Source organism: Sinocyclocheilus anshuiensis, unplaced genomic scaffold (genome assembly GCF_001515605.1).
Source record: "Sinocyclocheilus anshuiensis isolate Anshui unplaced genomic scaffold, SAMN03320099.WGS_v1.1 scaffold1282, whole genome shotgun sequence".
Classification (NCBI taxonomy): Eukaryota; Metazoa; Chordata; class Actinopteri; order Cypriniformes; family Cyprinidae; genus Sinocyclocheilus; species Sinocyclocheilus anshuiensis.
Window position 1 is genome coordinate 226,353 of NW_015554149.1, and position 12,500 is coordinate 238,852.

At 38.0% G+C, this 12,500-nt stretch overlaps 2 protein-coding genes across 2 annotated transcripts; both read left to right on the plus strand.

Annotated features, from left to right (window-relative positions):
* Positions 1 to 4,304: 4,304 nt before the first annotated feature.
* On the plus strand, positions 4,305 to 6,151 carry LOC107670649 (uncharacterized). The gene is made up of 3 exons (XM_016463327.1): positions 4,305 to 4,376; positions 4,572 to 4,676; positions 5,622 to 6,151. Exons 1-3 carry the CDS (start codon positions 4,305 to 4,307, stop codon positions 6,090 to 6,092), a joined length of 648 nt encoding a protein of 215 aa, XP_016318813.1. The 3' UTR covers positions 6,093 to 6,151.
* A 2,580-nt stretch (positions 6,152 to 8,731) lies between these two features.
* Positions 8,732 to 9,343, plus strand: LOC107670651 (TBC1 domain family member 10B-like). Its single transcript, XM_016463328.1, has 2 exons — positions 8,732 to 8,785; positions 8,876 to 9,343. Exons 1-2 carry the CDS (start codon positions 8,732 to 8,734, stop codon positions 9,341 to 9,343), a joined length of 522 nt encoding a protein of 173 aa, XP_016318814.1.
* Positions 9,344 to 12,500: the final 3,157 nt, after the last annotated feature.

The following is a 12,500-nucleotide window of genomic DNA, read 5'->3' on the forward strand; positions in this document are numbered from 1 at the left end:
TTAAAAATCATCAAATGTGTTCTACTGAAGAAACAAAGTCACCTACATCTTGGATGCCCTGGGGGTAAGCAGATAAACATCACATTTTAATTTTTGGGTGAACTATCCCTTTAAAGAAAGCAATACCAAAGGACTGGATTGAAAGAATTGAAAACTATGAGAGTGGGGAGAAGAATTAATTACCAGATGTATTTTTTAAAAGGTCAAATGGGCATTTTAATTTATGCAAAGTAAGGAATGTGTATAGTGTTTTTAGGTCTATCGCTTTTACGAAACCAGTAGCATTGAGCTACTGGAAAGAAAGATATGATGACTTCAATGAAAATGAAATTTGTGGAAATGTGAGATTGAAATATATGGAACCAATTTTAGAGAATTGTAATTATTTTTTGAGACACAATTGTATGTTAACAGAGATGAGATTACATAAAATTGGAATTCAAAATGATGTAAAGTGTGTATGAAAGAAAATGAAGGACTGTTACATCTGTTTTTTTATTGTGATGATTTTATGAGAAAAATGAAGGATATTGCAAAAGCAGTTTGGGAGGGGAAGTATGAGGAGGACCAAAACAAGTGGGAAACAATGTTTTTATTTGGTTGTAATAACTATAACATGTATACCTTTAATTTATGTGTAACAATAGCGAAGTATGTAATATGGTTGAGAAGAAACATGGTGAAATATGATGGGAAAAATGTTGATGTGTGGATTATCTTTAAAAACAGAATGGAATACTCTGTGAGACTGTTATGGAATTATTTTTAATGGAAAACAAAGAGGATGATCTTATAGAATTGATTGTAAGAGGGAATCCAATGTTGGAATTGAAAGAAAATGGTGTAAACTGGCTATGGGATGTTTAACTGTATGAAGCAATTTAAATGACTGTATATTTTGAAAGTTTTATAATAAAAAATAAATAAATAAAAAAAATCTCGTCTGATCTCGGAAGCTAAGCAGGGTCGGGCCTGGTTAGTACTTGGATGGGTGACAGCCTGGGAATACCAGGTGCTGTAAGCTTTTGAGTTTGGTTTCTTGTGTTAAAATTGCATTTTTTGAACTACTGTAAAGTAAACTGTTGAATTGTTGAAGGTGTTGGCACAGATATGATAGTGTATTTGTGATTTTGTTGTAAAAACGTGTTTATTTATAGCCACTGCTGAGCTCCAGAATACTTTTCTTGACCTCAACTACAGTGGTACAAGTTGAACTTGTCATTAAAATGTCATTAAGTATTAATAAGTGTTAATACTCTGTCATTAAATGTTAAGTGGTATTACTCTGTCAAAACATTAAATACAGAGTATTAACAAATCATATTAAATACCTTAACAAAATGCAACAGACACGTCAAAGGATTATACTTAACTTTATGTATGTGAACAATACATAAAAAGAACAGAACTTGTTCTTCCTCACACAGAGGGTTCTGAAATTTTCTGACATATAAGGAAAAAGAAAAAACTAACAAAAAATAATTACCAGTGCTTCCTCAAACAGAGGTTTACAAAATAATCTCAACACATATATTTAGTGTTTTGAAGGGAAAACAACAGGATAACTTCTTCATGAAAAAAACAATTAAGCGTACTTATGCATTATTGGGAGGGGTTGTCCACTTTTTTTCTTTGCTGTGATGGTTTCAGCCATCTCTTTTGTTATAGCCCTCCTGCAGCGCTCTGCAAACTCAGAGACCTTCTAATTTACGTCGTCTGTGGGGAGCAGCTCCTTAAATGTGTCTGGATATGTGATTGCTAGCTCAGCAATTATAGCTGTTCTTGCAATTGTGTTGCGGTCAACATTCACTTTGGCGAAGGCTTTTTTCATGGATCCAGACTTGGTGAATCTCTTGAGGGCATTCTTGTAGCGGCGGATGATTCCATCCATTGTGGTCACTGAACAAAAAAATAACCAACACAAACAAATAAATAAACTAGGGCTTTCAAAACAATTAATTATGATTATTCACACTTGTCCTAATGAATACAAATATCACAGAGACAATTTTTCTCTCGATTTGACTTTTTCGATTTGACTATGAAGTCATATAGTGTTATCCTTGCAGTATTAGATGTAGGTTTAATCTCAGCTAATGTTCTTTAAGATGCCAGACATCCCACCCTGTGATTTCTGGGCATCCGGGACATGCTATCGAAATGTGGGAGACTCCCGGAGCTTCTGGGAGAAGTGGTATGTCTGAGATGCTTCTGTAAAATGGTGAGTAACTCATGTCTTCTGTGAGGTGTTTGAGGTGGCGGAGCGTGAGTTTTAGGAATTCCTGTCAATTGTCTGTCATTGTTACAAATACAGTATGTAATCGCAAATTATACTTACCCTGCTGGTTCACTGTGCATTCTCCTTTCAGTTTACATAATAAAGGCTTTAATTTTTTGACATGACAGGCTTTGAGTTTTTCCTCAATTGCCAGACTATTTTTTCAAACAGAAAAATATTTTTTTGTTTTTGTTTGTTTTTTTAACAACAGGAAGAAGCACCAAGAACCAGCACAGTAAGCTGTGTCCTTTCATATCTGACAGCCTATATCTAACACAACTGGCCTGCGTGGAGGATGCACACCGAATCAGCATGGAAATTAGTGTCTGTTCTTGTCTGCTTTAAAGGCTAAATATATGTTTATTTATTAAACATGCAATATAAATGAAAAAATGTGTTTTCATTTACCCATCCTCATTTCATTCAAAATCTGTATGAATTTCTTTTTTCTGTGAAACACAAAAGAAGACATTTTGAGAAATGTCTGTGGTGTTGTTTTTTTAGTCCATATGGAAGTTAATGACAACCAAAACTCTTTGGTTACCAACATTTCTTAAAATATCTTATATCTAGAAAAAAGAAAGTCACACAGGTTTAGAACGCCATGAAAGAGAAAATTATGACAGCATATACATTGTGGGGTAAACTATCCCTTTAACTAAGTTCATGTTAGCAGCTGCTTTTCATGCAAATATGAAAAATGAAAGACAGTTAAGTAATGGGCAACTTTAATTTAAGAAACCATCTCATTATGAAGAGAATCGATGCCTGTGCTTACTTCTTGAAAGGCTGTGTGAGTCAGTGTATTTTTTTTACTTTTTCTTCTTTTTCTGCTCCTCTTCTGAGGATGATGAGGAGCTGGCGTCTGAGGATGAAGAGGAGGGGGATGGAGACGTTGAAGGTGAAGATGAAGAAGGAATGTGAGCAGTGAGAAAAGGGGAATGGGGCAGGTGGACAAGCAGAAATATGTATGTATGTAAACAAAGCCCCAAAACCTAATAAGCTACCTTTCTCAATGTAGGCCCAATTCTGGGTACTATCTGAAAGCAGAGAACTGTCTCACAGAAGAACACAGATAACAGGCTCTGTTTTATTACAGATAACTTCTATAATGCTCTTATTGTAGTTGATTATTAAAGTTCTGTAAAGTGAAAACGTTCTGTAAAGTCTTGTTTTTGAAACCAGAGCAGAGAGCTATTGGAAGTGCTTGCCATTGGATATAATCAAATCAAATCAATTTTATTTGTATAGCACTTTTCACAATACAAATTGTTTCAAAGCTGCTTTACACAAGTCACAAAGTGTCTATGAAAATGTCTATAATATATTATTAATGCTTTACATTTACATTGCAATATATGTTAATATGTGACAGACGGTTTTGACCCTTCTGTACTAATGTGATTAATAATTTATTTACTGCATTTAATAAACATGACTACATGAAGTTACTGACATCGAGGAGCAACAGCGAGAACTTGGATGTGTATGGAAACACAGAACAGGATGTAGTCGATGTTGAGAGAGTTATTAATACAGTAAATGAGAAAGAGACTCTTAGACTCTTAACTTTTAGTTAGAGAGACAAATATTATTTCACATAGCATTATCGTCGTATGTGTATCATTACTGTGATTCAAAATTCCTTTTATCGCGGTTTAAGACCATAGCTATATCACCCCTCTCAAATTAATCTAATCAGAGAGCTACTAAAGAGTAATTTCATAATATATTTATGAGATTGGCAACTTAAATTTGAAAGAAGAAGTGGTCTTAACTCCATCTCTGCACCATTAAATCGGTAATGACCAGTGGCTCCACAATGACAGCTTTTTGCTGCATGCCCTTCAGTGAGTTTGCACTTAAAATTAAACTTAGCTACACGTTTGCTCTGTGTGCTGTGATGAGATAGGAAGGAAAAGTTCATAGTGGCTCTATCCTGCAGGGTCTGTAAGCATCACAGAAGTTCCCCACTTTCTGTGTGCAATGGCTCAATATTCACCAGTTCTCACACCCCTTTGGTGAAATGGCCATGATCACTGAGGGTATAGCAGGAAGCTCAAAGACACTGGCAAGAATGACAAAAGTACTCAGAAAGGTTGTTGCATTAATTATTAGTTGTCTGTAATCAATAAGTAAAAAATTAGATTTCAAAGTTTTATAAGTCAAAACCCACTGTAGACAACTGGATTCAGCATTGCTACATACTTATTTGGTGCACTCAACTTTATAAAATTCCATACTACAACATTGTTACAAGTCAACTTGTGATGTGTTATTTCTATATTTGAAGGTGTGCATTGCTGCCCTCAAGACACTGAGGAACAGAGGAATGAGAATTGGTGGTCGACATCGATTTGTTGTTATCGACGAGAGCAAGTTTGCCCACAAACGAAAAGTAGGCTGCTTATTTGTATGCAAGTCTACTATAACTTTACTTCACATGTATCAGTTTTGTCATGTTAGTGCAGTGCCAGTCTGAGATTATGGAAAGAGAGATGATGGAGAAAATACAAAAGAGAAAAACTTGAAAATGAAGTGTTACGATCAGACAAGTAATAAGACCCGCGTTAATATTGGAAAAGCTTTCCAGCGCTGGGTTAGAGAGCGAGAAGGCCTTAAAACAGGTGCCAAGTCTGATATTTATATGGTAATATGGCTGCTGTGTATGTCCTTATAAGACAAAACTCATTAGTCTTCTGTGTTGAGATTGCAATGCAAAAATGTGTATTATAAAGAAGATGGTATTGTACACTAAATGAGCCACAACAACATCACAAACAGTATGATCTTAATTTCACAAGCATGACATACTACTATAAATGAGGCACATTGAATGCTTAGAGATAGCAAAGTGTTAATATTGGGAGAAATTTAATGGCAGTGTTTAAACATGGGATGAATGGTAAAAGGAAAAAAAAAATGTTTGTTCAATTTGAAAACATACAATATATTAAGACATAAATATACCCTTCATTTATAATCAGACAATAAGTCTGTGAACAAAATATATTACAATCAAGGTAGGATGGCATTCCGCTAATCTATGTTCTATTAAAAAGCAATACAATCTAAAATTTTGTTTATGTTGTACTATATGACAGCTTTTGTACAGGAAAATATGAAAGTGAAACAATAGTTTGTTGTAAGGAAATTAAATTATGAAAATGGAAAAATTTAAGAGATAAAAATGCATTTTGCACCTGTTGGGCAATTATTTGTTATCAAGCCAGATAAGAAGGATCAGTCTATTAACTGTCCAAAAGGACTGGATTCCAATGATTGAAAAAAAAATACAGCGCAACCCTTATTAAATAATTTATCTTGTTTTATTTTTTTTTAGTACCATCGTGGCCGATGTGGCAACACTTGGCGTCGTGAACGCCAGTGGGTCTTCGGGATGCTAGAGGTTGATGGTATTTCCAGAAGACCCATTCTGAGACTCGTCAAGGATCGCTCAAGGCAAACACTTATAAGCCAAATTCAACGACATATCAGACCCAGAACATCAATCCTTACAGATGAATGGCGTGCCTACAAGAGACAGCTTTCCCAGTATGGATATCGACAGTATTCTGTCTGCCATAAAAGACACTTTGTTGATCCAGGGACTGGTGCTCATACTCAGCATATTGAGCGTGCATGGCAGAATTACAAGTTGGAAATATGGCGTCATAGAGGAAATCGTACTCCCGAGTCATTGAAAACTCACCTCAAAATGATAGAGTGGCACCACTTGTTAGGTATAGGCCATTATAATGGTGTCTTAGGTAGACTTCTCCATGACGTAAAAAAGCATGTCAAGAAAATATAAATGTGCTGAATGCTGTAATTAACTGTTTTTGCAGTGATATGGACCAAACGCTGCATGGCTTAACCCACCATTGTACTGTTTTCATCTAATTTTGGGTGAATCGCTTTTCAAATGCAATAAAATATAATTTTATCAATTATTATTATTATTATTATTATTATTGGATGATTGATTTTATTTGTCTAAGACCTGTTCATCTTTTTTACGACATTTGAAATTGTCTATTATCAGACCTTCTGTTGGAGGAAACTTTGAAAACATTATGAAATTAAAAATATTCATGACGTTGTTATAAAATAATGTGACCTAGTATTAACACTTAACGACATTTTAATGACAAATTAAATTTGTACCACTGTAGTTGAGGTCAAGAAAAGTATTCATGACGCTGTTATAAAATAATTTGACAGAGTATTAACACTTAATGACATTTTAATGACAAATTCAATTTGTACCACTGAATAAAAGTGGTCAGAAAAATATTCATGACACAATTATAATGGCCTCATGACAGCCAATATCAAAACCAACCACATGACTGTTTAATGTAATGTTAACCCATAAAGCTAAGTAATTTCTTAAGTTTGATCATTAATCTGCTATGTCATGTTTATGACAAATTTATGACGGGTTATGTTGTCTAAGTAATGTCAAGTTGTCACGACAGGTTATGTTGTCTAAGTAATGTCAAGTTGTCACGACAGGTTATGTTGTCTTGGTAATGTTAAGTTGTCATGACAAAGACACTGACAGGTTATGATGTATTGGTTTATGCCCAGTTGTCATAAAGGCATCTCAAACAGTGTCATCTTTGCTTTAAAAATGACATAACTGAGCGAATGACACTTAATGACAGTTGTCATAAACATGCATAAAACCTCCTTCATATTCATGACGTGTGTCGTGTCATGATTATGAAGGTGTCATGTCAGTCTTATGCACACCCCTTCAAGTAAAGTGTTACCGAAAATGTTATTGGATAAAACACATCAGCAACTGCCTCACAGAAAAGGGAGATTCGAGATCGGTCTGTAATTAACTAGTTCAGGACATTATTTGAATGCTTGGCCAAAGAGATGTGTCTTTAATCTACATTTAAGATCACGCAATTGTATTGCAGACAACATTCTGGTAAAACCCCTACATATCTCTGATCATTTCTTCATTACATTTAAATTACATTTTGCTACCTGTGTGCCACCAACCCCTATACCGGTTACTTTTAGACGAAACCTACGCTCCCTTTCCCCCTCCCATCTTTCCTCCGTTGTATCCTCCTCTCTTCCCTCACCCACCCATTTCTCATCTCTGGATGTGAATGCAGCAACTGACACTTTATGCTCTACTTTAACCTCTTGTCTAGCTACTGAACATTTCGTGTCCTCGTCGATACGTGGGAAGCGGTCCCGACACGATGATTGTCGTCGCGGGCGATGTGCAGCGCACCGTCTCGATCAGGCTTCTGAAGTCCCTCTTCAGTGTCTCCGCCTGCCGCAGCTTGGTGTCGTTAACCCCCGTGTGCAGCACGACCGCTCAGATGCTCTCGTCGCCCTTCAGGATCGCGGGTTATCTGCGCAGAAACATCAAGAACACAAGCACCAGGTAAACAGTGAGTGTGTACATTACCTTCAGCTAACGTAGCACGGACGTGCCGGACGATGGAGTCTCTGACGTTCACAGCGTCACAAATTGTTTTCTAGTCAAATTCTGCAGGGTAAAAGTAAAACTTAAGTTAGGGATTTTGGAACATTACAAACCTGTTGTATGAGCAATATAGTAATAGCGATGCTTGCTTTAATAAACACTGCTAAGTAAGTAACATGTGTCTTCAATATTAAGTCTGGGCTTTTAATTAGAAGCATTTCAGGTTCAAAAAAGGAATAGCCAAAAAATTGACACAATTGTACTTGCTTTATTAGTGTCGTCTCAGTCTGCTGAACTGATCTTGTCTCTTTGCTTAAAATGCATCCTCTGACTGATTGGAGTAACATCGAGAACACGAGCACCAGGGAAACAGTGAGTGTGCACTTTACCTTCAGCTAACATAGCACGGACGTGCCGGACGATGGAGCCTCCGATGATCACAGCGTCACGTTCCGTCTCGCTGAGGGGAGCGAGGCGGTTCCGGGTGGAGATCTCGAAGACCGGAGGCGGCGGAGGTGGAGAGCTCGTCGCCCGGGGCCTGGCTCGCGGCTTCCGCTGCGGGTGCACCCAGGGTCCGTGGTGTCCCGGCGCCGGAGTGAAGGACATCTGGGAAGATCACGTCCTGGGTGCAAAATTGATTTTAAGATAAAAAAATAGACGATAAAGAATTAACTTGACGGAGCTCAAACTCAAAACACATGGCAGCAACAAACAGGAAGTCATGTGATTACCGACAAATACCGATGAATGGGACAAGACCTGGTAGAGCTGCACTAGAAAAAGCAACGTGTGTTATCACTATGTCGGAGACACGCTAGCTTTCCCAAGGCAGACGAAAACTTTCAAAGGCTTTGAGTGAGTATACTACAGAAACCAATGAAAACTGATGTCATATGCTGTTAATGAATGTTATTTCAAACAGATATTACAGCACTTTTCTGATTCTTGATTTGTGTGCAGAGCTTTTGTGATGGAGCAGGGCCTGCAAGACGGTGATGGCGGCCTTTGTAAAAAAAAAAAAAAGGGAAAACCTCAAACAAAAATATAAAGTAAGATCATGTTGTTATTTCTAATACAGAAATCAGTTGAAATTGTGCTGTTAAAATGACAGCTTATGTTTTGTTTGTGCATTTTTGTAGGATCTCAAATGTCCAGCAACCGGTGTGAGCACTGAGGATGGAGAGCCCACAGCAGCATCTTGGAAGTGGTACAGGGCCATGGATGAGGCAATTGGGTGCAGACCCTCCATCGTTCCACCTGCCCTTATTGCCTCATCTGGCCCGGATGTTGCTGTGGCCTCTACATCCTCAGTGAGCCCAGCCCCAGACACACCAAGGGCATCAAGGAAAAGAACCCAGAAATCAATTGAGAATCTGATCAAGGAGATGGAGGAGAGGGAAATGGCAAGAGAGCAGGAAGCAGTCGAAAGGGAGGAGAAAAGATGGAGAGAAATGGAGGAGAAGGAGGAGAGACGAGAACGAGACAGACAAGAGCGGGAGGAGAGACGACATGCTGAGGACAGAGAAAGAGAAGAAAGGTGGCACCAGGAAGCAAGTCAAAGGGAGGAACGATTACTTCGCCTCCTTGAATGTATTGCAAATAAATAATGTATATGTATATTTAAACATGGATTTTTGTTTAGAACAAACATATGTTTGAAATGTTTAATTAATTTCTCACACACACACACACACACACACACACACAAGGGAATGAAATTAACTCTTCTGGACAATCGCCCTTCATAACCTATGTTGAGACTGTTTGCACAAACCACCTTCACTTGCATTAACTACACATAGTAACAGTGATTAAAGGTCACCCAAACATACGCTATAAACTCATTATTTACTTCACTTCATGGTGTTCCATCCCTCTAGTTTTATTTCTGAACATAAAAGCTGATTTTGGCCGTCTATTGCACCGACTGCTCGACTGAAAGCTGGTGACGCAGCTAGCTATGCAAATCCTGCTCCCACTTGCCTCCAGGTCATCCCCGGTTGGAAAAGAAATCACTCTCCTCAAAATTCCTATGACTGCCTTGCTCATTTTGTGCACAATTCCATGAACAGAGGATATGGGCATATCAAAGGTCTGTGACACCACCCTGTAGGATGCTGCATGTGCAAGCCAGTGGAGGAATACGAGGACTTCAATGTCCTTTTCCCACCCATGGTCAGATTCCAATCTGACTGCTGCAATGAGGGACCTGATGGATGGTAAAGACAGGCAAAGATGGTTCACTGCCTGTAAATATGTGCGAGTTTATTAGAACATTAAACTCAAATAAAGATTTGTTTCATGTGTTGTTGACTTGTATATGTATACAGTTAATATGATGGTTAATTAGGAAACAATAAAAATTAGTGAATTAATGTCTGTAAATAAAGCAATTGTTTCATTACTTCATGCATTAATTCATTGCTTGACTGAAAATTGATGTTCACATCGGCTCCATTTGTCTTATGTGTTTTCATGCATGTCATATGAAAACAATTAATTAGGCTTTTTTAATGAAATTATACAATTTTCAGTAATATGTAGTACAATTAAGAATGGGTCTGCATCTGTTATTATCATTGTGCGAAAGTGTTGGGGTGAGCTAGCAATGCAATTCATTCTGGTGTAATCTTAATTTATAAGTGGTGACACTTACATTTTTTAAGTATAACATCAACAGTGTTCTCCTAAGGCGAGATCTGCGAGCAGCTGCCCGACGTCTCCTTTGTAATACCATTCCAAACGCTAAGGAAAACCCCACTAGGCTGGGTAAGCAATTTACTGTTGTGATCAGGTGGTGGAGTGCACACCTGTCACCTCAAGTAATTATTGAACTTGTTATAACGTCGGAGGTCACATGTTAACATCAACATTATGGGACCACGATCCATGCTATGTACTGTGGTACGATAGGTGGCGGTATACATCTGATAAATCATGATTGTAAACTGCCATAAAAATTAAAAGAAGAAGAAGATTACGTCAACATGGCGGATTGCGTTCATACTTAACTAGATTTGGCTGTTGAGTACATACTCTTTTAGCGCTCGTTAAGTAAGTACTTATTGAAATTAAGTACCTACTCATTGAGTATGCGGTTTCGAATGCAGCCTTTGTTCTTTTGTTTGTTTTATGTTAGAATCAGTGTTTATTTGTTAGTGTTTTTGGGTTTTGTTTGTTTTAGTTAATCCTCCCAGCAGCGCATGCTGTTTGAGAGGACCTTAAAACTTAGTCTGCGTTGCTTTTTGTTTATGATGGACGGACATACGTTAACGGATTTGGAAATGGCAGGAGAATCATGACGGCGAAAAGACCACGGACCGGACAAACAACAAAGAGATGGGCATGGACAGAGGAAAGAAGAAAGAAAGGAGAACATGAAAAGAGTGTACAAAAAGGACGCAACGATAACAGTGGATTTACGAGACGAAAAAGAAGTGAGAGCATTGGATATTATAAAAGCTGTGACAGAGAAGATCGGGGAAGGAAAGATTTTAGCGGTGAGACCAAAACAAATAAACGGTTATGAAACTACTCTTCAACGGGAGGAGGACACAGAAATTTTAATGAATGGACTGGACATTAAAGGTATGACTTTTGAGGTTAAAAGACTGCATAACAGGGACTATGTTGTTTCTTTCATGCACCTGCCTGCTTACATTGAAGATGAGGACATTTTAAATAAACTGGAACAGTGGGGAGTAATTCCCTTATCCACAATCAAAAGGAGGGTGTATCTGGGCACTAACGTTGAGGATGGCACACGCTTTATAAAAGCGAGGTTGCCGAGAGAGCTGGCCTCATTACCATATAGCACAAAAATGGAGACAGCTGAGGGGCCACAATATTTCCGGGTGATGCACAGTCACCAGGTGAAAACCTGTTGGCAGTGCATGAGCCCAGACCATGTGGTAAAAGACTGTCCAGATTTCAGGTGCTACAAATGTGAGGAGAGGGGCCACTTCGCAAGGGACTGCAACGCGGTTAAGTGCCCGGATTGCCGAGAGGTCCTAAACAAATGCGAATGCTGGATGGAGGGAGAGGAGGAAGAAGAGGAGCAGGTGAGTGGGCAGGTGCATGAAAGAGACACAGAAAAGGAACAAGAAGGAGAAATCGGAGGAATGGTGCTGAGCCAAACTACAGAAAATAAAGGCAGTAATGAACGGATGGACGAAAGGAATAAACAGGGGGAACAAACACAACAAGAGGAGGAAAACTGGACACAGAGGGACATGACTGTAAGCCTGGAAAGTGAATTATACAGAGCAGAACAAAAAGACAAAGTACAGAACATGGAAATGGGAAAAGAAGCGGAAAAAGGGGAAGAGGACAATACAGCGAAACCAAGCAAAAGGAGAAGATCGATAAAGGTAATACCGAACATGGAAGTAGCTAAAAAAAGTGACTAAAAAAAGTGTGCAACAAAATATGGATAGAAATGAGTTGGTAAAGGACTTGAAGGAGATGGGATGAAAAAATTGATTTTATGAATGTCTTTTTAACAATTGTTTTTTGTGTTATGGTGTTAAGAATGGTTACTTTTAATGCTAGAGGGTTAGTGGATATAAGACCATTTGAAAATGTTAAGATGTGTAAAAATGAAGATGTGATTGTGTTACAAGGAACTAATTGGAAAGAAGTGCATATAAGTGAAATAAGGAAAAAATGGAATGGGAAGATTTTATATAACAATGGTGATGATAGGTTCGGAAGAGGAGTTGCAGTGTTAATAAGAGAAAACAGACGTAAAATGTAACGTTGTAT